Source organism: Strix aluco, unplaced genomic scaffold (assembly GCF_031877795.1).
Source record: "Strix aluco isolate bStrAlu1 unplaced genomic scaffold, bStrAlu1.hap1 HAP1_SCAFFOLD_113, whole genome shotgun sequence".
Taxonomy (NCBI): domain Eukaryota; kingdom Metazoa; phylum Chordata; class Aves; order Strigiformes; family Strigidae; genus Strix; species Strix aluco.
In genome coordinates this window covers 1-24554 of record NW_027436585.1, presented here as the reverse complement: position 1 = coordinate 24554, position 24554 = coordinate 1, and the positions used below count along the sequence as shown (strand labels likewise).

Here is a 24554-nt window from a genome sequence, read left to right as displayed (position 1 = left end):
CGGCCACTCCCCCGCCTGCGCGGACCAATCCCCGCCCTCCGCCACGCCCCCACCCTTGGCCCCGCCCACCGCTAAGTGGGCGACCCCGGGTCCTGAACATCCTCCCCACAGGGTCACCCCGCGGGCAGCGCTATAGGCCCCCCGCACCTATAGCCAGCCCGTCCCCTATGGCCACACCAGCTCCGCACGGCTCAGAGGGACTCTCCCCTCTGCAGGCTGTGCCACCAGCCTCCCCTCCCTATAGGAACCCGCCACACTCCCCTATAGGCCCCCCAGCCTACAGAACCCCCCCCCCCCCAATATGTTCCCCTATAGGTCCCCCCCCCCCCCGTCCCAGCCCCGCCTGAGTCAGCAGCACCGGAAGGGGCCGGCCCCGCCCTGGGCCACGTCAGGGCCTAACGAGGGGGTTAACGAGCACCTTCAGGAGCCCCGGCAGCCGGAAGCGCCTCATTAGGGCTGCGTTCACTCTGGAGCATAATGAGGGCAAGGAGCAGTCACCCCCTCCCTCCCCTCCCCAGATCACCAGGCAGGAGCACGTTGTCCCCCGAGACTTTAATGGGGGGTGGGGGGGGGTTAAAAGCGGGAGAGCCCGCGGGGGGCAGGGAGAGCTAGCCCCAGGAGCAGGGCACCAAATAAAAAACAGGGGATGGGGGGAGAGGGGGTGCCGGGGGGTGCTCAGTAGGGCCTCTCGCGGCGGTCCTGCCGGTGGTCACCCCTGCGGAGAGAAAGCAAGAGGCATCAGTAGGGGCCAGAGTTAACTGTGGCAAGTAGAGCTCAGCTTTTCACCACGACCATCAGTAAGTCCCCAAGTTAACACACTGACCCAACCACCTACTAAAGCACAATTCACTCTGGTCCTGAGCAACGGCCACACCAGCACCACCAAATGGTCACAGAGGGAACCACCAGCCTCTCAACACCCCTCCCCAACAGTAGGCACCAGAGTTAACCATGCCCAACAGGCCCCAAGGTCAACAGTGCTCAGTAAGCTCCAGAGTTAACAGCCTCCAGCACCTCCACCCAACCGCCGTGGGACACAGAGTGCAGCGGGAACTCTGCAACCTACTAACGCTCCCCTCCCACAGGCTTCAGAGCTGCTGCAACAGGTTCACGCAGCTGTTATCGATAGGTTTCAGAGTGAACAGATCCCCAAACAGCACAGGCAGCCCCCCATGAGCCACCTTACCTGGAATCCATCTTCCCCGGCCCGAAGCCACCTCGGTCGCCGCCTCTCCCCCCGCGGAAGCCGCCCCGGTCTCCTCCCCGGCCACCCCTGTAGCCGCCGCGGTCGAAGCCTCCGCGTCCTCCGCGTCGTTCCTCGCCGAACCCGCCGCCGCCGCCACCACCTGCGGGGAGGGGACACGGGGGGCGGGCGGTGAGGTCGTGGGGCGGGCGTGGCCCCCCCCGCCCCACCCCGGCCCCCGGTATTTACCCATGTGGTTCCCGCCGCGGCCGCCCCCCGGGTATTTACCCATGTGGGGCGCGCCGGGCCCGTCGGGCTTGGGGGCCTTGCACTGGTTGCACTCGTTGCGCCACGAGAAGTTCATGTTCTCGCAGGCGCTGCAGGGGAAAAAATAAAGTAAAAAAAAAGAAAATATTGATGAGGTCACGGCCCCGCCCAGTCCCCTCCCAGTCCATCCCAGTCCCCACCACTCACGGGTTGGGGCACTTCCAGTCGCCGGCGCGCTGCTGGCCCCCGCCGCCGCTGGGGAAGCCGCCCCGGTTGCCCCCGCCGGAGCCGCTGTTGCCACCGCCGAAGCCGCCGCGCCCCATGGGGCCTGGGCGGGGAAAAGGAGGGGTTTGGGGTGAAAAAGGGACGACTTTGGGGGGAAAAAGGGGGATTTTGGGGCCGCCCCAGTGCTGGGTTCGCTCTCACCTCCCCGCCCGCGGCCGCCCCGGCCGCCCCCCGCCCCCGCGGTTGAAGTCGGCGCGACGGGTGGCGAAGGACACCTTGATGGGGTTGCCGGAGAACTCTTTGCCTAAAAACACGAGAATGAGGCCCAAAAGTTGCCAGAGGGGTGCGGGGGAGGGGGGCAGGGAGGATTTGAGGGGAAGCTCTCACCGTCGAACCAGTCGATGGCGGCTTTGGCGGAGGGGGGGTCGTCGAAGGAGACTGTGGCCTCCCCCTTCAGCTTGCCCGTCTCCCGGTCCGTGTAGAGGTTGATCATGGGCTGCCCCGTCTTCTTGTTGGTCTGGGGGAGAGAACACGCTGAGAACACGCTAAGACCCCGCTGTGCTCAAGGGTGGTCCCACCCTCAGGTGAAACCTGAGGATGTACAAAGGGCACGCTCCAACACGCAAGCACACACGAAGGACACGCTAAACACACCAAGGACAAATTAATGACACACAGCTGCCCCAACGCCTTTGGCCACAGGTTCAAACTCATGCTTGACATGCTAAGGACATGCTAAGAACATGCTGTGATCAACAGTGGTCCCACCCTTAAGTAAAACCTAAGGATGTGCTAAGGACATGCTCCAACATGCTCCAACATGCAAAGGGGACACTCCAACACGCAAACACACATGAAGGACACGCCAAGCACAAATTAATGACACACAGCTGCCCCATCCCCTTTCACCACAGGTTCAAACTCAAGGACATGCTTGACATGCTAAGGACACACCAGAACATGCTAAGAACACGCTGTGATCAAGAGTGCTCCCACCCTCAAGTAAAACCCGAGGACATGCAAAGGGCACGCTCCAACACGCAAAGGGCACGCCAAGCACAAATTAATGACACAGCTGCCCCATCCCCTTTGCCCCCAGGTTCAAACTCAGCGACGCACTTGACACGCTAAGGACACACCAGAACATGCCAAGGACACGCTACCGACACGGCTCACCTTAATGATGCCGATCTGCTTGAAGTAGTCGGCCACCGACTCGATGGTGACGTTCTCGCCCAGCCCCTGCACGAAGATGGTGTTGTTGTCCGAGTTATCCTGCTCGCCTGCGGGGAGAGCTCGTTAGCGCCGGCCCTCGTTAGCGCTCATCAGCCAGTTCCCTCCCACGCACACCCCCATTAACCCACCCCGTGAGCCCCTTCCCCACCGTTAACCCCCTTCCCCACCGTTAACCCCCTTCCCCATTAACCCCCCAATTAACCCTCTCCCCCATTAACCTTCCTCCCCTCGTTAACCCATTAATTAACTTTTTTAATTATCCTCTCCCCTCCTCACCAGGATCGTGCCGCGGCCCTTGGTCCCGGGGTCCTTTCGGCACATGCAAAAATTAAAAGGCAATGCGTTAATTAACCCGCAGGGAGGGGGAGGGCACACACCCCACCCCCACCCCCCAAACCCACCACAACAGGGAAAAATTGGGGGAAAAAAACGCCTTTTCCCCACCCATTTCAGCCTGCGCCCCTTTTTGGGGTGAAAAACCACTATTTTCGGCACCTAGGAACGCTCGAGGGTTTTATCGCTCACCCCCTAAAAAGGGGGGGCCCCCCCGAGGCTGCCACCATTGACCAATTCCAGGGTTTTCACCCCAAAACCGAAGCGCCAGGACCATCCATCTCTGCTCGTCGCCCCCGGGGTGGCAGTTTTTGGTATTTTTGTCTCAAAACACACTGGTTTTTTTTTTCTGCTCCTCAAAATACCACCAGCAACGCCCCGGTTCAGCAAACCCCTCCAAAACGGTGTGAGAACTCTCAAGATAGGTAAAACCAAGACACTCCGTTTTCGGTCGGTACACTGCAGCGCTCACCACCTCACCGCTCCCCGTTTGGGGGCAAAAACGGCAATTTGACCATTTTATGCTTTTTTTTTTTTTTCACCAACCTCAGGTCACCGGCACTTTACACAAGCCCCAAAATTGTAATTTTTTTTCTTATTTTTCCCCCGGAACCAAACTTTGCACCAAACCTCAGGTTTTCTGTGTTGTGTTTTTTTTTTTTTTTTCAAAACCACATGCAACCGTTTTGCTAAAAACCAGCATTTTCACCCTCCCCCCCCCAAAAAAAACCACCACTTTGCCAAGAGTCATAATTTCCCCATTCCGGCCTTTTTTCCGCCCGCGGTCACCGTGTGCGTGTTGGTTTTTCTCCAGTTTGCCCCCAAAAAACCACCTTTTTTTTGTTTAAACACCCCAAGACGCAGCCCGATGACGTCGCCTCCAGCCAGCCACCACAGCTCTTTTTTGGGGCTTTCTCACCCCAAAACGCCCCTGACCAGGCTGTTGCGGAGAGAAGGGGTTAAAAAACAGACACTTTTTTTTTTTTTGGGTTCAAATGCCGAACTCTTGGGACTTACCACCGAATTTATTGAAGCCACCACGCTCACCACCGCTGAGGAGATAAATTAGAAGATAATGAGGTTTTTTTTATCCCCTGCCTAAAAAGAGGGGGGCAGTTTCGGGGCAAAACCAGCACTTTTGAGCAGTTTCCTCCTTCCTGAGCCCCCCCCTGTGGATTGGGGGGCCGGGGGTGCGTGGGGGGGGCTGGGGGTCTCCATCCGCTGGCGACGTTTCATCTCGGACGCAGCAGCCGGGCGCTCTCCGGCCCCGCCGGGGGGATCCAAAAATCATTAAAAACCCCAATTTTGCCTTTTTTAAAAGGGGGGGCACCCCCCCTTGCTTTCAGCCGAGCCCCCCCAGCGGGAGCATCTCCCCCTCCCCACCACTCGTCGTCGCTTTTCCCCCCTCATTCCTGTAGGTTTTTTGAGAGGGGGAGGGAGCCCTTTCTGTGTATTTTTGGTTTTGGTTTGGTTTGGTTTTTTGCCTTTTTCACCCTTTCTGCCTTTTTTTAACCCAAAAAGAGCGGAGAATTGCGAAAGTTTCGCTGCCTTTCACACCTGCAGCACACAAAACGCAGAGTTTGTTAACAGGCACAACAGCAGCGGCAAGACAAACAAGCAACCGCGGCTCGCCCCCGCCGATACTCACCTCTCGCCGCCCCAAAAAGCGGCTTTTTTGGCCCAAAAGCGGTGGGGGCGACACGCGCACAAACCCAAATCCTCAGATATTTTTCTTTAAAACCACCATTATCACGTTTTTTTTGGGGCATTTCCTCCTCCCTTCGTGCACCGGGACACCACAAAGACACTCCACTCCAGGTTATCACCCATCAATCAGTGTCAAACATCTCCCAATATCCAAAACCGGCGGTTTTTTTCCCCAAAATCAACATTTTTGTTTTCTGCAGTGACCTCAAAACGAACCATTTTCCTCGTACTTTTTTTTTTTTTTTTTTTTTAAAAACCTGGGGCTCACGCCCCCACCGTGACCAGAGCCGGCACCGGAGGCTACAAGTGACCTTGGCAACCAGGTTTGCTGAGTGGTTTTGTCTCTTTTTTTCCCAAAAAACACCTTTTTTTCCCCCCACGTTCCGGGAGGGTCTTACCACTTCAGGCGCCTCCAAGCGCCCCCGCTGGGCGCCCTTGCCTTTTTCGTTTTTATGGTTCTTTTAGGGGCGCTTGCGCCGATTTTGGTTAAAACCCGCTCGAGCGGGGGCCGCTCACCTCCCCTCTCCCCCTTCTCCCCTCCCCGGTTTCGGGGGGTTTTCTGCCCCAACCTCCCACCCCCCCCAAACCGCCGTCCCCCGACACCTACCCCAGGTTGCCTCCGCGGCCGCCCCGGCTCCCACGGCCCCCGCGGTCGTAGCCGCCTCTGCCGTAGCCACCGCGGCCACGGCTCCGCTCCTGTTGCCCGCCGCCGTAGCTGCTCTGCTCCTGGTAACCGCCGCCGCCGCTCATGGACGACTGTTCTTGCCCGTAACTGTTGGCTACAACCGCAAAGCAAACAGTTAAAACCCCAAAAACAGAAGGTTTAGGCCCGAAACGGCGCTGCCGCCACCCCCCACCGCACTCACATCCGCTGCTGCTCCCGCTGTTGTACTGGCTCTGCTGACTGTAGCTCTGGGGCGGGTTGTAGGAGGACTGCTGGCTGTAGCTCTGCTGCTGGCCGCTGTAGCTCGACTGCTGGTTATAGCCGCCGCTGGGGGGTTGGCCGTAGCTGGAGCTCTGCGAGCCGCTCCCATAGCTGCGGAACAGAACACGGCGTTCACCAAAATGCTGTCTTTTCACCCAAATCGTGGCGTTGCGGCTGTTGCCTACCTGCCAGTGGAGGAGCTGGCTGCCGGCGGCTGAGAGTAACTGGGGTAGGAGGAGGGTTGCCCGTAGGACGTCTGCGAGCTTTGCCCGCTGCCGTAGCCGCTGGTGCTGCCGTAGGCTTGGGGGGTCGACTGGGTGCTGTAGCCTGGGTTAAGATGGAAAACGGGGTGAAACGCCCCAAAAACCCACCCAGCGGGAGCACAGGGAGGTGTCAAGGGCCCGGCTTACTGCTCTGGGTCTGGCCGTAGGAGGAGCTGTAGCTGTTCTGGCCGTAGGCGGAGGTGTCGGTCGACTGGCTGTAGCCGCTGTAGCTCTGCTGGCCGTAGGGCTGGCTGCTCTGCTGCGAGTAGCCCTGCCCCGGTGGGGTGGGGTACGCCCCGTAGCTGCCGCAAAAAGTGGAAAAAAAAAAACAAATGCCATGTGAAATCCCCACAAAAATACCCTTTTTCCGACGTATTTCTAAGCATCGATACGTAAAATGGGGGAAGCGGAGGGAGCCGTACCTCTGCGTCGCCGTCTGGCTGTAGTCTGCGGGGAAAAAAGGCAGAAAGACCGTTAACTGTGCAGATAAACATACCCGCAGCCACATAAAAATATACGTGTTTCATACCCTCAATATTATCCATCGTCATTTATTAAAGTGTAAAAAGAACTAAGCTAAATCACAAATGAGGCAGTCTCGGCATTCATTCGACTCAAAAACCACATCCATCTACTTTAAAAGCAACTGTCCCCCGTCACAAAAGCACACGAACGGATTTAACTGTACAGATGTAAAACCAAACGCAAACGTTTAAGTTTTCCCTCAGACAGCGCACAACAAAAGGAGAGACGGGCCCCCCCACGAGCTCCTGCCGCAAGATGGCGGCGACGAGCCTCCTCCCGCCGTGGAGCGGGGAAGCTGCTCGCAGCCTTAAAAAAAACTAAGAGAATTTCAACCAAAACCAAGGTTTTTCGGCCTACCCGAGCGCTGCAGCCCCCCCCCGAGGACGTTTTTGCCCCCCAAGGGGTATTTACTCCTCCGGGGGTTATTTTAAAGGCGAAGACCCGGATGTGGGACTGCGGCAGCGCCAGTGCGCATGCGCCCCCCCGCGCCGTGCACAAAATGGCGGCAGTGGCGCAGCTGGAAAAGCCGCGCCCCTCCCTCAGCGCACAAAATGGCGGCCGCGGGGAGGGGGGGGTCCGTTACCGGGCCCCGTTACACCGCGCGGGGAGCGCCGCCACGCCCCAAACACCCCCGGACCCCATCCAAACCACCGCACTTTTACCTGAAATTGTCGGCTTGTATTTTAACTTTCCTCCCCGCGGCCGCCGCGGCGCGTCCCAGCGCGGGGCTTTGTCCGCCCCCCCACTCCCCCTCCCGCTTTCCCCCGCTCCGTCCGCAATCACTTTTTACCCCTAAAAAAAAACCCCCAAGCCCCAAACAAGGGGGTTACGTTGAAAGGGGATAAACCTGAAAGGGGATAAACCCTCTATGGCCCGCAAATAAAAAAAGGAAAATTAGTTTAAAGGAAAAAACACAGCCTAAGGCAGTGCGGAAATGGGTGGGCAGCAAATCACAGCTCGGCCGAAGAGCGGCCGCAGAGAGCTCTGCAACCGCTAAAGCGTGGAAATCAACAGGAAAAACGGTTACTTGAAACAAAAATCTTTAAAAAAAGAGCACTATAAAAGCAGCACCGCGGTTGCAGCCGCCCCCCCCGCTGCGGGGGGCCTCAGGACCCCCCTCGGACCCGCCCTACTCGCTCCACACACCCTCCCCAGCCTCCCCCTGGGTGCTGGGGGGGCTCCACGGACCCCTCTGGGTTGGAGTGGGGGGGTGCCGAGACCCCCCCCAGCCCTTAGTGCTGCGGGGGCTGCAATACCGCGCCCCAGGCCGCCCCCCCCGGAGTGCGGGGGTCCGCAGGGCCCTCCCGGGCCCCCCCCCCCCCCGGTACCGTTGGAGGCCATGGCGGTGCCGCCTTGCTCCGGCGCTCCCCCTCCACGTGGCGCCCGCACTGCGCCCCCGGCCGCCCGCCCGCCTTTTATAGCCTCCGCCGGCGCGTGCCACCGCCGGGGGGGCGGGCTCCTCCCCCTCCCCGTGGTACAGTCCGCGAGGGGCGGGGCCAAGGTGGGGGCGGGGCCAGGCGGGGGGGCGGAGCTCCCGGGCGCCCCGGCGGGACCCTATAGGAGCCCCTATAGCAGCGCCCGCCGGCCGCTGGGCACTATATAGCGATCGCCACCGCATCTGCCCCTGCACAGGGACCCTATAGAAACCCTATAGCGACCCCCACCACCTCTGCTCCCTGTTGTGGACCCTATAGAAACCCCACAGGCGCACCCACCGGCCTCTGCTCCCCCATAGGGACCCTACAGACACCTATAGGGCACCCACAGAGACCCCTGCCCTCCCTAGATCTATACGGCACGGACGCTATAGGGCCGCAGCCGGGGGCAGCCCCTATGGGGCCCGTGCTGGCCCTGCTGGCCCCAGGGAGGCGTGGCCACCCCAAAGGTCAGCGCTAAGAATACTCGGGGGCCCTATAGGGGCCGTATAGGGGCCGCGCAGGGGCCGGCAGCAGGTAGGGGGGCAGCGGGGTGGGCAGCTGTAGGGTCGGCTCTATAGGTCTGGCCCTGCCCCTATGGGCTGCGGGGGGGGCAGTGGGGCAGCAGGGGGGCTCCTATAGGGCTGGGCCTCCATGCGTGGGGGGAGCCCCTATAGGGGCAGGCAGTCACCTACGGGGATTCTCCAGTGTCTCGTATAGGGCTGGGCACTCGCCTATGGGGCCTCCCCGCTGTCCCCTATGGGGCTGGGGACACTCCCGTGTCCCCTATAGGGCTGGGGACTCTCCAGTGTCTCGTATAGGGCTGGGCACTCGCCTATGGGGCCTCCCCGCCATCCCCCACGGGGCTGGGGACTCTCCAGTGTCCCCTATGGGGCTGGGCACTCCCCAGCGTCCCCCATAGGGTGGGCACTCACCTACGGGCACGCTCCCGCGCCCCCCGGGCGGGTGCCCACCGCTCCCCTCCCTCCAGGCCATGGCTGGGGGGCGCGGGCACAGGTGCGGGCGCAGGGCCGGGCGCTGGAGCGGCGGCTGCGGCGGGTGCCGGGGCGGGCGCTGCTGGAGGGGCTGCGCGGGGCCGGGGCGCTGGGGCCGGCGGAGGAGGCGGCGCTGGGGGCCCCGGGGGGGCCGCGGCTGGGCCCGGCGGCTGCGGGCGCTGGCGCTGGCCCGCGGCGAGGAGACCTGCTGCGTCCTGCTGCGCCTGCTGGCGCGCCTGGAGGAGCCGGGGCCGCTGGGTGAGTCCCCCGTCCCCCCCGACGGCGCCCTACAGGCGACACCCTCGAGGCGACGCCCCTAGAGGTGACACCCTAAGGCGACACCACGCCCTAGAGGGGTTTGGGTGTCGCGTCCGTCTGTCCCCTGCAGATTTCTACAACCCCCAGCGCGACGCCGAGCCGTCGCACCGCTCCGACTGTCCCTGCTGTCACCCGCCGGAGCACCGGGAGGGCAGAGACCCCAGGAGGAGGAGGAGGAGGGTGAGGAAGAGGATGGAGGCTCTGAAGAGGAGGATGAAGACCCTGAGGAGGAGGAGGAGGAGGAGGAGGAGGAGGGTGGTGAAGCTGGAGGCCCCGAGGAGGAGGAGGAAGGTGATGGTGAGGAGGTAGATGGAGGCTGTGAGGAAGAAGATGGTGATGGAGGCCCTGAGGAGGAAGATGGTGAGGAGGAGGATGGAGGCGACGCTGAGTAGGAGAGGGGACACTGAGGGGGAGGAAGATGGAGACCTTGAGGAGGAGAAGGGTGGTGAGGAGGAAGATGAGACCCCAAGGAGGAGCATGAAGACCCTGAGCAGGAAGATGGTGGTGGAGATGGGGGCCCTGAGAAGGAAGGTGATGGTGAGGAGGTAGATGGAGAGGCTGAGGAAGAAGGTGGCGCTGAGGAGGAGGATGGTGATGAAGATGGACACCCTGAGGAGCGTGATGGACACCCTGAGGAAGATGATGGACACCCTGAGAGGGAACATGATGAGGAGAAAGATGACGATGATGGATTTGGGGCAAGAAACGGGCTGAATGGGACAGCTGGGCCCCAAGATGCCCTCTCAGCCTTCCTCCCCCCCCTCCTCCTCCCTGTCCCCCCCTCCCCTGCCCTGGACCCCTGGGTCCCCAATAAACCCTCTCCCCTCAGCACCAGCTGCAGCTTTAATGAGGGCGGCGCCTCGCTCCGGTAACGAGAGGGGCCCTAACGAAGCCAGAGGGGGTGGGGGAGAGGTCAGGAACCCCAATGTCCTGGGGGGGTGGGTGGGGTGGGCGCCCCAATGTCCAAACAAGGGACCTCGGTGTCCGGGAGCACCTTGATCTCCATGATGATGAACATCCAACGTTGGGGGGTTCTCCAGGAGCACCTTGATCTCCATGATGATGAAAGTCCAACATTGGGGGGTTCTCCAGGAGCACCTTGACCTCCATGATGATCAGTGTCCAACGTTGGGGGTTCTCCAGGAGCACCTTGACCTCCATGATGATCAATATCCAATGTTGGGGGTTCTCCAGAAGCACCTTGACCTCCATGATGACGAACACCCAACATGGGGGTCTCTGGGACCCAAGCGTCCGGGGTGGTGGGGCAGGGGGACGCAGGCGTCCGTCCCCCCTAGATCCGGAAGCTCTCCCCTTTGCCGTCGATGTGGCGCAGGCGCAGGTAGACGTCGGTGCCCACCCCCTGCAGCGACTGCAGGCAGAGCGACCCCCCCAGGTACTCGGCGTAGGCCCGCGAGGTGGGCAACCCGAAACCAAACCTGGGGGGGCAGCTGGGGGTCACCAGGGGGGTTCCCCGAGATTTTTTCTGGGGGGAACCCCCTTGGTGTCCCTCCGTCGCGACGTACCCGTGCATGGGGCCAGCCTGGCCGCTGTTGCTGAGGTCCAGGAGGTTGCGGAAGGGACCCCCCAAACGGGGGTCCTGGGCGCTGGCCTCGGCCGTGCTGAAGTGGTACTCGGTCACCTTGTCCAGGAGGTCGTGGGGGATCCCACCGCCCCGGTCGGAGATCCTGGTGGGGGGACACGGGGGGACCCCTCAGGAGAGACCCCAAGATGGGGGGCACCAGAGGGGAGGGGGTGGGGGACCCAGAGAAACATCCTGGGGACGGGCATGAGGACACCCTGGAGAACCCCCAGTAGATGGGAACATCTTGGGGACATCCGCGGATGTGGGGACACCCTGGAGACCCCCCCCAAGCCCAGGAACGCCCCGTACCGGATGACGAGGTCGATGTCGTTGTTGGCGATGGTCACCACGATGTCGGGGACGTTGTAGGGGGTGTCGAGGTGGGACTCCATCGTCGCCCTGTGCCGCCCCAGAAGGTCCCTATAGCCCCTTATGGCCCCATACACCCCCCTAGAGCCCCACATACCCCCCTATGGCCCCGTACACCCCCCCGTGCCCCGATACATCCTCTATAAGCTCCCTATACCCCTATACGATAATATACACCCCCTATAGGGCCCAGTAACCTCCTTTACCCCCTGTTGAAAACCCCATATCTCCCTTAAAAGCCCCACGTCGCCCCCATACATCTTCTATAGGTCCTGTACGCTCACTTTAAGTCTGTGTACACCCCCTATAGACCCCATGCACCCCTATAAGAGCCTACATGCCCCCCCTAAGGCCCCATACCCTTCCCTACCCCCTCAGGAAACCCTGTATCTCCCTCATAAAGCCCCACATCCCCCCCTCTTTGGGCCCTATACCCCCCCTATACCCCCCTGCTCCCTATAGCCCCCGTACCTCATGGCGTTCTTGAGCAGCTCGGGCAGGACGTAGTCGAGGGGCAGGGGGATGAAGGGGAACCGCGCCGCCACGTGCCCGTTGATGCGCACCCGCGGCGCGTTCCCGTACTGGTGCTCGCACAGCCGCCTGCAGGCCCCGCGTCACCCGGACAGCACCCCCCGTCACCCGCTGCCACGCCCCTGTCACCCCCCGTCACCCCTCAACCCCGTACGAGCCCTCAGAGAAACACCCAGGAATTCCCCACGACCCATAAATCCTTCCTGGGAACCCCTATAGCCCCATAAGACCCTCATAAGAGTCCCCGCAGCCACCTATAGACCCTGCAGGGCTTCTATAGCCCCATAGGGACCCCCATAAAAGCGCTATGGAACCTCTATAGCCCTATACAGACCCTGCAGGAACCCCCCAGGACTCCCTACAACCCCATAAGAACCCCTCAGGACCCCTATAGCCTCATAGAGACCCCTGTAAGAATTTCTATAGGCACTTATAAACCCCACAGGGCTCCTACAGCCCCACAGAGACCCTCACAAGAACCCCTACAGCTCTCTACAGACCCTACAGGAACCCCATAAACCCCCCCTACAACCCCTTTGGAACACCACAGGGCCCCTATAGCCCCATAGGAACCCCTATAGAGCTCGTGTAACTCCATAGGGGAACTTATATAAACCCCTATATCTCATAAAGACCCTTGTGAGACCTTTATAGCCTTATAAGGGCTTCACGGCACCTTTATAGCTCTGTAGCGACCCCCACAAAAAAGCTTACAGCCCCCAGAAACACCCCCAGGAGCCCCTATAGCCTCCGGGGAGAAACTGCGTGGCCCCATAGGGACCCCCGGCCCCTTATAGCCCCATAGGTGCCTCACCGGGCAAAGTCGACCCACTTCTCGATGAGCTTCTTGGGGAGAGAGACGGGTGCAGATGATGCCCACGAAGTCGGGCTATGGGGAGAGGGGGGGGAGGTGTTGGGAGAGGGCGAAAGGGGGCCCCTATGGGGCCTATAGGTGCCCCCTGCCACCCTCTATAGGCGCCAGCTCACCTTGTCCTCGTGTAGGGCCAGGTGGTGGGCGGCCAACATCCGCATCCCCAGCCGCGACGTCAGCGTCTTGTCCAGGAAAGGCCGCAGCAGCCGCTCGTCCTGAGGGACCCGGGTGTCGGGGGGGGCCCAGGCACCCCCCCGCCCCCCAAAAAGGACCCACACACCCGTGGGGGGCTCCCCGCCCCCCCCAACGACCCAGGCACCCGGTACCTGGATGTGCCGCCGACACTCGCGCAGCCCCTCGGCCAACAGCGTCACCACGTCCTTGTGGTCCTCCAGCAGCTGCCGCAACAGCGCGCAGTACCGCGCCTCGTCACCCCGCGCCTGGATCTGGGGACACGGGGACACCGTGACGGGGGGGGGACACAACGGAGCGGTTGTGCGCCCCGTCACCCGCACACAGGCGGACGGGTGATGCCAGCGGGTGACACGAGGACAGGGGTGACGTGAGGACAGGGTGAGGCGGGGACACGGGTGACACGGAGTCAGGGTGATGAGCAGAGGTGGGTGACACAGGTCAGGGTGACGCGGGGACGCGGGTGACAACACTCACAGGCGGGAACTCGCTGAGCTTCTGGAAGGCGCGGATGTACAGCTCGTGCTGGGGGGGGACAGCATCAGCGCCCGGAGACCTGGGTCCCCTCCCTGGACACCTGGGTGTCCCCCCAGGGACGCCAGGGTTCCCCCCAAGGACGCACCACGTGGAGGATGGTGGGGTTGCAGCCGATGATGAAGGGGAGGCTGCGGAAGCCCTTGATGCGGTGGGCGATGCGCACCGGCAGCTCTTGCTGGAGGTAGCGGGCGCTCTTCTGCGGGGGGAAGAGGGGCAGCCGGACGCCTGGGTCCCCCCCGGATCCCTGGGTCCCCTCCCACACGGACCCCCAAAGCCACCCGAGTCCCCTCTACCCAGACATGAGCCCCCCAAGGCACCCGGATCCCCCCCAACCTGGACACCTGCGTCCCCCCTGAACGCCTGCGTCTCCCCCGAACGCCTGGGTCCCCCCTCAGAACGCCTGGGTTCCCCCCTAAGCGCTGGGGCCCCCCCCAAGCGCTGGGGCCCCCCCCAAGCGCTGGGCCCCCCCCCAGGACACCGGGGTCCCCCCCACTCACCAGGATGTGGCTGCCGTCCTGCGAGCGCCCCGAGTACAACATGGTGGTGGGGGTCAAGCGCACCGAGGGCTGTTGGGGGGACAGGGAGGGTGATGCCACCCAGACGCCGGGGTCCCTCCCAGACTCTGGGGGTCCCCCCACCCCACCCGAACGCCGGGGTCCCACCTTCTCGGCGGCGACGTCGATGGCGGGCTGGTGGTAGAAGGAGGTGACGGCCTTGGAGCGCTCCCGGGCCAGGTCAGGCGGGGTCTGGTCGGCGGCTGCCCGGGCGGGGGGACGGGGGGGCAGAGCCCCCCCTCGCCGGCCCCCCAAAACCCGACGCAGCATCTCCTGGGGAGGGGGGGGGGGAGCCAGGGCGGGGGGCCCCAGATGCCTGGGTGTCCCCCCGGGTATGGGGGAGGAGAGGGGGGGCACAGGGACCCCCACAGCCCTCCCAGGGACACCCACAGCCCCTCCAAGAATCCGCACAACCCCCCCAAGGGACTCAGGGGTCCGGGCCCCACACACCCCTCTACACCCCCTCACGGCCCCAGAGGGCTGCCAGGGCCCCACATAACCCCCAGGGACCCCCCCTCAGAGGGACCCGGGCGTCCGGGCCCCCCCCCCCATGGACCCACCCCCCGAGCGACCCAGGAGCCCGGGACCCCCTTTCCCACCTCCCCCAGAGGGGACCCGGGCGTCCGGGCCCCACACCCCTCCCCAGGCGTCCCGGACTCCCCTTTCTCCTCAGTGTCCCCCCTAAAGAGGGCACCCAGCAGCCCAGGACCCCTTTCCCGCCCCCCAAGAGCCGACCCAAGCGCTCGGTGCCCCCCTTTTTCCCCTCAGTCCCCCCCCTACACACGGGTCCCAGCTGTCCGGCCCCGCCTTGTCCCGTCCCCCAGAGCGAACCCAGGCGTTCGGGACCCGCTTGTCCCCTGTGTCCCCCCCTCAAGGGACCGAGATCCGGGACGGCCCCCCCTCAGAGGGGACCCAGGGGGCCGGGCCCCCCCCACTCACCAGCCAGCGGACCCAGGCGGCCGAGACGCCCCCCCCCGGGCTTCCCTCAGAGTGGCCCCGTCCGCTCCCCCCCCGCTTCCCTCAGAATGGTTCGGCCCGGGGCGGGGGGCGGTGCACAGCGCATGCGCGGCGCCGGGGGCGGGAACGGTGCGTGCGCGAGGGGCGGGAACGGCGCCATTTTGTGGAGGCGCGATGGGAAATGGAGTCCCTGGAGGGGATGGGACGCTCGGCCCCGGCTCCCACGGTGGGTTCGGGGGGGGACCGACACAGGGGGCTGGGTCTCTCGTGAGGGGGTCCCAGAGGTCTGGGTCCCTCCTGGGGGGGTGTCAGGGGGTCCCCCAGTACCTGGGTCCCTCGTGAGGGGGTCCCAGAGATCTGTGTCTCTTTTGGGGGGGGTCCCAGAGGTCTGGGTCCCTTGTTAGGGGGGTGGGAGGCATCCCTGAGGGAAGAGGCCTGGGTCCCTCCTGGGGGGGTGTCAGGGTGTCCCCAGTACCTGGGTCCCTTGTTGGGGGGGTGTCAGGGGGTCCCCAGGTGCCTGGGTCCCTCCTGGGGGGTGTCAGGGGGTCCCCAGTGCCTGGTCCCTTGTTGGGGGGGGTGTCAGGGGGTCCCCAGGTGCCTGGGTCCCTTATTGGGGGGGTGTCAGGGGGTCCCCAGTGCCTGGGTCCCTCCTGGGGGGTCCCAGAGTCCTGGGTCCCCCCATAACCTGGGGGGAACGCAAGGGGAGGACACGACAACGACACCACACGCAGACGCCGGGGTCCCTCGCTCACAGCTGCCATGTTGGGGGGGGAGGAGGGGTCACCCCCAGCCGTGGGGGTGTCCCCCTCCCCTCGCCTGACACTTTTGGGTGCGTTTCAGGCTGTTTTGAGGTGGCGGAGCCGCCGCCAGTGGCGCCAGTTGAGGGCGAGGAGGGCGGCATTGAGGAGGTAGGTGGTGACGCAGACGAGGCAGAAGTCCTGCAGGCCGAAGGCCAGCACCCCCGCCAGCCACAGCGAGGCCACCGCCGAGGCCACTGACGTCCCCAGCAGCGCCGCTGCCGCCCCCTGCCCCGGCACTGCCCCTGTGGGGGGCCGTCAGGGGGGGGGGGCAGCGGGTCCCTAATGTGTCCCCAGGGTCCCTCCGCCACATCCACCCGGTGTCCCCAGCGTGTCCCCACCACATCTGCAGTGTCCCCAAAGTGTCCCCAATGTGCCCCTACCCCATCCCCAGTGCATCCCCGGTGTCCCCAATGTGTCCCCACCACATCCCCAGCATCTCCACCACATCCCCAGTGTCCCCAAAGTGTCCCCAGTGTGCCCCTACCCCATCCCCAGTGCATCCCCAGTGTCCCCAATGTGTCCCCACCACATCCCCAGTGTCCCCACCACATCCCTGGTGTCCCCAAAGTGTTCCCAATGTGCCTCTACCCTGTCCCCGGTGTCCCCAGTGTCCCCAAAGTGTTCCCAATGTCCCCAGTGTGCCCCCACCCCGTCCCACTGTCCCCACCATGTCCCCATTGCACTCCCATTGTCCCCAGTGTGTCCCCACCGCATCCCCAGTGTCCCCAATGTGTCCCCAGTGTGCCCAACATGCCCCCACCACGTCCCAGTGTCCCCCCCGCCTACCCAGCAGCCCCTGCAGCAGGTAGAAGAGCAGACCGATGGCCCCGTTGGGGACGTTGGCGACGCTGTCGCGGCCCAGCAGCCCCTCCACCAGCCCAGGCCCCGGCCCCACCTGCCGAGGGGAAGGGGGCAAAGCTTGGACACGCCCCCTCCAGCGGGGAGACACGCCCACCGTGCCCATATAGGGCGCCGCTTGGCCTCTGAGCCACGCCCCCCTCGTAGCCACGCTCCCCTCGTAACCCCGCCCCTCCCCACCCCCGGCACGCCATTGGCCGCCGCGAGCCCCGCCCCCGCCACGTGGCGCTGTTTACCCACGCGGCGGGTTGTGCAACGCCGCCGCGGTGCAACCTAACCCGACACAACGCAACCCAACGTCACCCAACGTGGCGCAACCGAACCCCCGCCCCGGTTCCCGGTACCCCCCCCCCCCCTCCGGTACCGGGAATCGCGAAGACGCGTGTGCAGGACACGGCGGGCCCCAGGTCGCAGGCGGCGCGGTAGGCGGGGTCGCGGGCGATCGCGTGCTCCACGTGCAGTGCGTACAGCGACAGCGCCGCGCCCGCCAGGCACAGCGCCGCGCGCGCCGCCATCGCTGCCCCGCCCCTCCACCGCCTCCCGCCACACTCCATTGGCCGAGGCTCCGCCTCGTCCCACCCCCCCCTCCACCGCTCGGATTGGGCGGCGCGCCTGCCACGCCCCGGTGCCTCCGCCGTCATTGGACGGCCGCTCCTCAGGCAGCCCGCGCTCTGATTGGGCGGCGGCGGCAGCGCCCCGCCCACCACCGCTCCCGCCCCTTCCCCGGAAGCGGCCGTGGGGGCTGCTGGGGGATGTGGTCCGCGGGGGGCGGGGACTGCCCGGGGGGCCCCCTCCCCCCCCCCCCCCCCCCCCCAAAATAAAGGGGACCCGGGCGGGGCGGGCGGGGGTTAAAACCGGCTGCGGGCCGGGGCGGGGCAGAGGGCGGCGGCGGACACACGGACCCACACACACAGCACACCACGGGACCCCCCACAGAACCCCAGGGACCCACAGGTACCTCCACGGATCCCCACAGGGACCCCCCACTGACCCCCCCAGAGACCCACAGACCCCCCCCGACACCCACACGGACCCCACAGGGACCCCCCACTGGCCCCCACAGATCCACAGCTCCCCAGACTCACAGGAACCCCTCCCCAGACCCCCCCAGCCCACAGGAACCCCCACTGACCCCCCCAGACCCCCCCAGACTCACAGAAACCCCCCACTGACCCCCCCAGGCCCACAGGAACCCCCCACTGACCCCCACAGACCCCCCACAGATTCACAGAAACCCCCCACTGACCCCCACAGACCCATAGACCCACAGGAACCCTCCACTGACCCCCACAGACCCACCAGAAACCACCCCCAGACACCCACGGACCCCCAGGGATCCCCCACAGACCCTCCGCGGACCCCCCGGGACCCCCCCCGGGCCTCCCCGGTGTGTCCGCCATGGCCCGACACGCCTTGACACGCCTCGACACACACCTCAACACGCCGCCGCCCTCCTGCTCCTGCTCCTGGCCCGTGAGTTGGGGGGCAGGGGGGAGAATGGACACGGGACATATTGGGGGGACCCGGGGAGGGGGACCCAGGTGTCCGGCAGCGGAAGGGACCCAGGCGTCCCCTGCCCCGGGGGGACCCAGGCGTCCGGGCGGGGCACCCACTGGACTGGTCGTACCGGAAAGGCCGAGGTCACAACCCCCGAAAATGAACCCGGACGCCTGGGTCCCCCCGGAGGCGGGGGGTGGGGCTGGGGGGGGCCACCTGGATCCCTCGGGGTGAGGGGACCCCGAGCCCTGACCCCCCCCCCTTTCTCCCACAGATGCTGAAATTTCAGCTGGGGAGACAGCTGCAGGTAAGATATATGCAAATGAGGCTCTGAATATTCATGAAAACCCCTCCACCCCCCTTGGCTCTACCCTCCCCACCTGGAAGAGCCCCCACACACTTCTTTCGGGGGGGACCCAGGCCTTTGGGGCACCCTCTCGCCCCCAGCACCCAGGGGAGCCGGGCACCCACTGTCCCCACTTCCCCCCGCCAGCGCTGGCGCAACCCCTTCCCGCAGGCTGTCGCAACCACCCCTGGGGCGGCTGAAATCCGAGTGGGGGTGGGGGGAGGCACAGAGGACACTCGGGTGTCCCCCGCGACCGCAGCGGAGGTGGGGGGGGACACACACTGACGGGTGCCGGGCGCAGAGCCCGAGTGCGGGCGTCAGCGGGAGCTGGGCCGCGTGGTGGGGGCACGGCCGCCCGCCCCGGAGAGTGGCCCTGGCAAGTGAGCCTCCAGCTGCGGGGGGAGCACTTCTGCGGGGGCACCCCTCAGTCACCCCGCAATGGGTGCTGTCGGCCGCCCACTGCTTCCAGGGGTGAGTCCTGGGGGAGGGGGGGGGGGGGGGGGGCGTTGTCCCAGGGGGCAGGGGGGGGGGGCTGAGCCCCAGGAGGAGGGTGGTTCTGGAGTGGACCTTCCTTGGGGACACACCCCCCCGCAATCCCTTTGGGGCATCCGGAAATCCACTGGGCTGCTCAGAGCTCCTTTGGGACCCTTAGACCCCCATTGGGCTACCTAGACCCCCACTGGGCCACCCAGATCCCCTGTGGGACCCCTTGAATTCCCTTGGGCCACCTAGACCCCCACTGGGCCACCCCAGATCCCCTTTGGACCCCTTGAATCTGTTGGGCCACCTAGATCCCCACTAGGCCACCCAGATCCTCACCGGGGCTCCCAGAACCCTTTTGGGCCACCTAACTCCTCATTAGACCACCTGGAACCCTACTGGGCCGCCTTGATCCTCACTGAGCCACCTAGAAACCCATTGGCCCTCCCAGAAGCCTTTTGGGCCAGCTAGATCCCCATTGGGCAAGCTAGATTTCCACTGTACCACCTAGATGTTCTCTGGGGCACCAGAACCTGGCTGGAGCCCCCGTGGCTGGGGTGGGGGCACCCATGACCCCTTGGGGCACCTAGAACCTGCTTGGGGCACCTAGATCACAGCTGGGACACCCATGACTGGGCTTGGGGCACCTAGAACCTGGTTGGACCACCTCGACCCGGGTTGGGGCACCCGAGGGCGGACTCGGGGCACCCAGAGGGGACAGGGTGACAGCGGTGGCACCCCCCATGCCCAACGGGAGCCGGGCGGAAGCCCACGGCCTGGCGGGCAGTGGTGGGCCGGCTGCGGCTGCAGGAGACGGGGGGCCAGGAGAGGACGGTGGTGGAAGTGGTGGTCCACGAGGGCTACCGGCGGGTGGAGGGGGGCCACGACCTGGCACTGGCCCGCCTGGAGTCTCCTGTCACCCTCGGGCCCCGCGTGGGGACCATCTGCCTGCCCCAGGCTCAGCACCCCTTTGCCTTCGGCACCCCGTGCTGGATCACCGGGTGGGGCCACGTGGCTGAGAACGGTGAGGCCCAGATGCCGGGGTCCCCCGGGGCTGGGGGGCTGTGGAGGTGGGTCCCCATGGTGGTGGGTCCCCATGGGGTGGGTCTCTGTGGGGTGGTTCTTGGTCATTGGGGTCTTCATGGTGGTGGGGTCCCCATGTTGGTGGATCTTCACGGGGTGGTTCTTGGTCACTGGGGTCCCCATGGTGGTGGCTCCCCATGGTCACGTGTCCCTATGCTGTGTGCTCCCCGTGGTCACGTGCGGTGTCCCCACGGTGGTGGCTCCCCGTGACGATGTCCCCCCGGGCTGGCAGTGTCCCTGCCGGCGGGGTCCCCTCTCCAGAAGGTGGCCCTGGACCTGCTGAGCCCCGAGACCTGCAACTGCCTCTACTCCAACCTGCGGCGCCGGGAGTTGGCGCGGCCAGCACGGCCCACCATGGTCTGCGCCGGCGGGCAGGAGGGCGGCCGCGGCGCCTGCCAGGTACGGGGCACCCTGGGGCGCCTATAGGGGCTATAGGGGCTATAGAGGGTGTGAGGGGGCAATAGAGGGGCTGTGGAGGCCTGTGAAGTCTGTGGAGGGGCCATAGGGGGACCTATAGGTGTCTGTAGGGGCCTGTTAAGGGTCTGTGGGGCTATAGGGGGCAGATATGGGGCTGTAGGGGGTCTTGGGGGGCTATAGGTGGGCAGATATGGGGCTGTAGGGGGTCTTGGGGGCTATAGGGGGCAGATATGGGGTGTAAGGGGGCAATAAAGGGGCTGTGGAGGCCTATGAAGTCTGTGGAGGGGCCATAGGGAGACCTATAAGTGTCTGTAGGGGCCTGTTAAGGGTCTGTGGGGCTTACAGGGGGCAGATATGGGGCTAGAGGGGGCAGATATGGGGCTGTAGGGGATCTGTAGGCGATCTATGGGGCTATAGGGGGCAGATATGGGGCTGTAGGGGGGCTATAGGTGATCTATGGGGCTATAGGGGGCAGATATGGGGCTGTAGGGGGGCTATAGGCGATCTATGGGGCTATAGGGGCCGTTGGAGGGTCAGGGGTGCTATAGGGGAATATAGGGGGCTATAGGGGGCTGGGGAAGCCTATAGGGGTGCGTAGGGCCCCTGGGCTCCGCACTGACCCCCTGCCACCCCCCCAGGCGGACTCGGGGGGCCCGCTGGCCTGCGGGGGCCCGGGGGGGCAGTGGGTGCAGGCGGGGGTGCTGAGCTTCGCCGTGGGCTGCGCCCGCCCCAACGGGCCGGTGCTGGCCACGGGGCTGGTGGCCCACGCGGGCTGGCTGCTAGGGCCGACGCCTGCCCCCCACTGCCTTCGCCCCCCCGGGGCCCCCCCCCTCCCCCTGGCCTGGAGGACGGCAAGTGCCTGGTGAGCCATGGGGGACCGGGGGGGGGGGGGGGGCACCGGGGCACCTCATAATCCCTGGGGACCCCAATATATGGGTGGGGGCACCCAATAACCCCCTGGGGGCACCCCATGACCCCCGGGGACACCGACATATGGGTGGGGGGGTCCCATAACTCACTGATACCCCTCGGGGCACCCCGACACCCAGTCTGACCCCCCCCTTTCCCCCCCCCAGGCTGCGGGATGCAGGGGGGGCCTCGCCTGGAGCCCCCCCCCGGCCCCTCCTGGCCCTGGGCCGTCAGCCTGCGGCTGGGGGGGCAGCACCGCTGCGGGGGGGCGCTGGTGGCCGAGAGCTGGGTGCTGACGGCCGCGCACTGCTTCATCGGGTGAGCGGGGGACCCCCAACTGCCCCCGTGGACCCCCAAACACCTCCCCCTGCCCCAAATACCCCCCCGGGACCCCCAAATACCCCCCTGTGCCCCACAGCACCCCCCCCGGGACCCCCATCTCCCTCCCCCTGTGCCCCACAGCACCCCCCAGGACCTCCAGATACCCCCCCTGTGCCCCACAGCACCCCCTGGGACCCCCAAATACCCCCCCTGTGCCCCACAGCACCCCCTGGGACCCCCATCTTCCCCCCCCCAAGCCCCACAGCACCCCCTGTGCCCCCTATCTCCCCCCCCGTGCCCACACAGCACCCCCCGGGACCCTCATCTCCCCCCCCCGTGCCCCACAGCACCCCCAGACCCATCCCGGGGGGGGGGCTGTTCCCCATCCCAGCCGGGAGTGCAGGGGGGGGGTCCCTGGGGGCCGCCTGCCCCAGGACCCAGGCGTGCGGCCACAGGCAGCAGGACCCCCGCGGCCTGGGAGGTGGTGGCAATCGGGGGACACGCGGCGTCGGGGCGCCCGCCTGCACCTGCACGGGGCCTACGTGGAGCCGGGGGGCGGCCGGGACCTGGCGCTGCTGCAGCTGGAGCCCCCCCTGGCCCTGGGCCCGGGGCTGCGGCCCCTCTGCTTGCCCTACGGCCAGCACCAGCGGCCCCACCGGCACCCGCTGCTGGGCACTGCTGGCCCCCAACGGTGAGCGCCGCAGGGCGGCCCTGCTGGCCCCAGACTGCTGGCCCCACTGTCCTTAGTGTCCCCATCCCTGGTGTCCTCATCCCTGGTGTCCTCATCCTGCTGTCCTCCTTGTCCTTAGTGTCCCCATTGTCCCTGGTGTCCCCACTGTCCTTAGTGTCCCCATCCCTGCTGGCCCCATCCTGGTGTCCCCGCTGTCCTTAGTGTCCCCATCTCTGGTGTCCCCATCCCTGTGTCCCCCTTGTCCTTGTGTCCCCATCATCCCTGCTGTCCCCACCATCCCTGTTATCTCCATCCCTGGTGTCCCCATTGTCCCTGCTGTCCCCATCCCTGCTGTCCCACCACGTCCCCACCATCCCAGTGTCCCCATCCTCCCCCACGTCCCCATCTGCACTGTCCCCAACCCCGCTCCCCATGTCCTCCCCCCCCCCCCCCAGGCTCATCCATCCCCGAGGAGCTGCTCAGCGTCGAGGTGACACCCTCTGAGTCCTGCGGGACACGGGGGGACATCAGGGGGGACGTGGGGTCCCACCCCCCCGCGACAGCTTCTGCATCACCATCCCTGAGGGCACCAGCGCCCTGCCAGGTCAGCGGGGACGGGGGGACCCCATGTCCTCACGTCCCTCCCAGGGTTCCCACGTCCCTTCTGGGTCCTCTGGGTTCCCTTTGGGGTCCCTCGGGGTCCCCACATCCCTCCTGGGGTCCTCTGTGTCCCCTTTGGGGTCCCTTGGGGTCCCTGAGTCCCTCCTGGGGTCCCCATGTCCCTCCTGGGGTCCCCTGGGGGGTCCCTGTGTCCCTGTTGGGGTCCCCACATCCCTTTTTGGGTCCCATGGGGGTTGCTGGGTCACTTTTGGGGGTTCCTTGGCATCCCCATGTCCCTCTGGGGTCTGTGGGCCCCTTTTTGGGGCATCTCAGGTCCTTTTTGGCGTATCCAAGGTCCCTTTGGGTGTCTGGGGTCCTTTTCAAGGGCTTGGGGATCCTTTTTGGGGGTGTCTGGGGTCCCTTTTGGGGTTTTGAAGGTTTTTTTTTGGGTCCCAGAGGTTTCTTCCAGTGGGGTTTTGGTGGGTCCCTTCTGGGGGGTGGTTTTGGGGTGTCCCCCAGTGCCGGGCTGACGGTGACACCCCACAGCCGGACGGGGGTCCCCCCTAGCCTGCGAGGAGCGGGGGGTCTGGTTCCTGTTGGGGACGGCCAGCGTGGGGGGCTTGCGCCCAGGGGGGGCCCCCCCTCTTCACCCGCCACCTCCCACTACGAACGCTGGGTCGCCGCATCACCCGCGAGGCCTATTTCGCCGAGACCCCCCCGGACCCCCGCGAGGAGGAGGAGTCGTCCACGGAGGACCCCAAAACCACCGAGAACCCCGAGATCCAGGGGCACCCCAATGCCACGGAGCACCCCGGTGCCCGGGAGCGCCCCGAAACCACCGTGAACCCCGAGATCCGGGGGCGCCCCAATGCCACGGAGCACCCCGGTGCCCGGGAGCGCCCCGAAACCACCGAAACCCCCGAGTTCCGGGGCAACCCCGAGCCCGTGGAGGACCCCGGTGTCAGCGGGGAGCTCTGAAGGCAAGGCCAGGTCCCCGGGGACCCCGATGCCTGGGGGCACCCCAAATCCTGGGAGGACCCAGATGTCTGGGAGGGGTCAGGCAAGGCCCGAGCCCCACTTTGGGGTGGGAGGGGCGGGGGGGGTGGGGGGGAGAGCAATAAAGTGGTGGTGGTCTGCAGTGTCCCTGTCTCTTTCTGGGGGTCTCGCCCCCATTCGTGGCACACTTGGGGGGTCCCCAGCCCATTTTGGGGTCACGCCCCACAGAAAACCAAAATCCACCCAAAACCACTCCAAAACAACCCAAATTTAATCACGGGGAGGGAAACAGGGTCCAGACTCCCCCCGCCCCCCCCCCCCCCCCCCCAGGACAACCCCGTCACCCATCGGCCTCAGCACCCCCGGGGGAGCGGTGTCGGGGGGCGGCGGGTCGGTGCCGGGGGGACTGGGACCACCGGCGCTGCCCCCCCACTGCCTGTGCGGGGTGACACCGCGCCGGGGAGGACTTGGGGACCGTCCGGCGGGTGCTCGGGGGAGCGCGGGACGGCGGCGCCGGGGAGGACTCCAACACCGTCACCTCCGGGTGTCCAGCGTGGGGGGAGGCTGAAGAGGACTCACACCCCGTTTA

At 65.5% G+C, this 24554-nt stretch overlaps 5 protein-coding genes and 1 long non-coding RNA gene across 6 annotated transcripts; 3 read left to right on the top strand and 3 right to left on the bottom strand.

Moving 5' to 3' along the window:
• Positions 1-533: 533 nt before the first annotated feature.
• On the bottom strand, positions 534-8123 carry FUS (FUS RNA binding protein). Its single transcript, XM_074814012.1, is given in 16 exon segments — positions 534-715; positions 1187-1346; positions 1433-1560; positions 1658-1778; positions 1877-1907; positions 1909-1979; positions 2063-2192; positions 2852-2958; positions 3188-3220; positions 4262-4296; positions 5559-5730; positions 5818-5987; positions 6062-6203; positions 6287-6441; positions 6562-6586; positions 7993-8123. Coding segments are annotated over 16 exon segments (1533 nt in total). The 5' UTR covers positions 8006-8123; the 3' UTR covers positions 534-675.
• A 127-nt stretch (positions 8124-8250) lies between these two features.
• Positions 8251-10223, top strand: LOC141919018 (uncharacterized). Its single transcript, XM_074814014.1, has 2 exons — positions 8251-9332; positions 9463-10223. Exons 1-2 carry the CDS (start codon positions 8917-8919, stop codon positions 9782-9784), a joined length of 738 nt encoding a protein of 245 aa, XP_074670115.1. The 5' UTR covers positions 8251-8916; the 3' UTR covers positions 9785-10223.
• Positions 10218-14494, bottom strand: BCKDK (branched chain keto acid dehydrogenase kinase). Its single transcript, XM_074814013.1, has 12 exons — positions 14140-14494; positions 13975-14043; positions 13563-13673; positions 13418-13465; positions 13075-13194; positions 12865-12963; positions 12692-12766; positions 11818-11946; positions 11287-11376; positions 10919-11080; positions 10599-10831; positions 10218-10547 (listed from the first exon to the last, which is right to left on the bottom strand). The coding sequence occupies exons 1-12, from the start codon at positions 14299-14301 to the stop codon at positions 10508-10510; spliced, it is 1338 nt and encodes a 445-aa protein (XP_074670114.1). The 5' UTR covers positions 14302-14494; the 3' UTR covers positions 10218-10507.
• A 478-nt stretch (positions 14495-14972) lies between these two features.
• Positions 14973-15701, top strand: LOC141919021 (uncharacterized). The gene is made up of 3 exons (XR_012621865.1): positions 14973-15272; positions 15375-15501; positions 15583-15701. It is a non-coding gene; the product is annotated as an uncharacterized LOC141919021 (long non-coding RNA).
• Positions 15702-15728: 27 nt separating this feature from the next.
• Positions 15729-17212, bottom strand: LOC141919019 (vitamin K epoxide reductase complex subunit 1-like). The gene is given in 4 exon segments (XM_074814015.1): positions 15729-16030; positions 16575-16670; positions 16673-16687; positions 17017-17212. Coding segments are annotated over 4 exon segments (501 nt in total). The 5' UTR covers positions 17201-17212; the 3' UTR covers positions 15729-15824.
• Positions 17213-18302: 1090 nt separating this feature from the next.
• Positions 18303-24041, top strand: LOC141919022 (uncharacterized). The gene is made up of 10 exons (XM_074814016.1): positions 18303-18339; positions 18418-18450; positions 18591-18702; positions 18791-18961; positions 19716-19993; positions 20285-20451; positions 21108-21331; positions 21546-22390; positions 22825-22973; positions 23516-24041. Exons 1-10 carry the CDS (start codon positions 18303-18305, stop codon positions 23534-23536), a joined length of 2037 nt encoding a protein of 678 aa, XP_074670117.1. The 3' UTR covers positions 23537-24041.
• Positions 24042-24554: the final 513 nt, after the last annotated feature.

Coding starts and splice junctions, on each gene's coding strand:
- BCKDK (XM_074814013.1), bottom strand. CDS start 14,301: ATGCTGCGTCGGGTTTTGGGGGGCCGGCGAGGGGGGGCTCTGCCCCCC. Junction 12,767..12,864: donor TGGCCCTACACGAGGACAAG/GTGAGCTGGCGC, acceptor CTCTCCCCATAG/CCCGACTTCGTGGGCATCAT. Junction 10,832..10,918: donor CAGGCTGGCCCCATGCACGG/GTACGTCGCGAC, acceptor CTGCCCCCCCAG/GTTTGGTTTCGGGTTGCCCA.
- LOC141919022 (XM_074814016.1), top strand. CDS start 18,303: ATGAACCCGGACGCCTGGGTCCCCCCGGAGGCGGGGG. Junction 18,703..18,790: donor CGGCTGAAATCCGAGTGGGG/GTGGGGGGAGGC, acceptor TGCCGGGCGCAG/AGCCCGAGTGCGGGCGTCAG. Junction 18,962..19,715: donor CCGCCCACTGCTTCCAGGGG/TGAGTCCTGGGG, acceptor GCACCCCCCATG/CCCAACGGGAGCCGGGCGGA.
- LOC141919018 (XM_074814014.1), top strand. CDS start 8,917: ATGGGGCCTCCCCGCCATCCCCCACGGGGCTGGGGACTCTCCAGTGTC. Junction 9,333..9,462: donor GGAGGAGCCGGGGCCGCTGG/GTGAGTCCCCCG, acceptor TGTCCCCTGCAG/ATTTCTACAACCCCCAGCGC.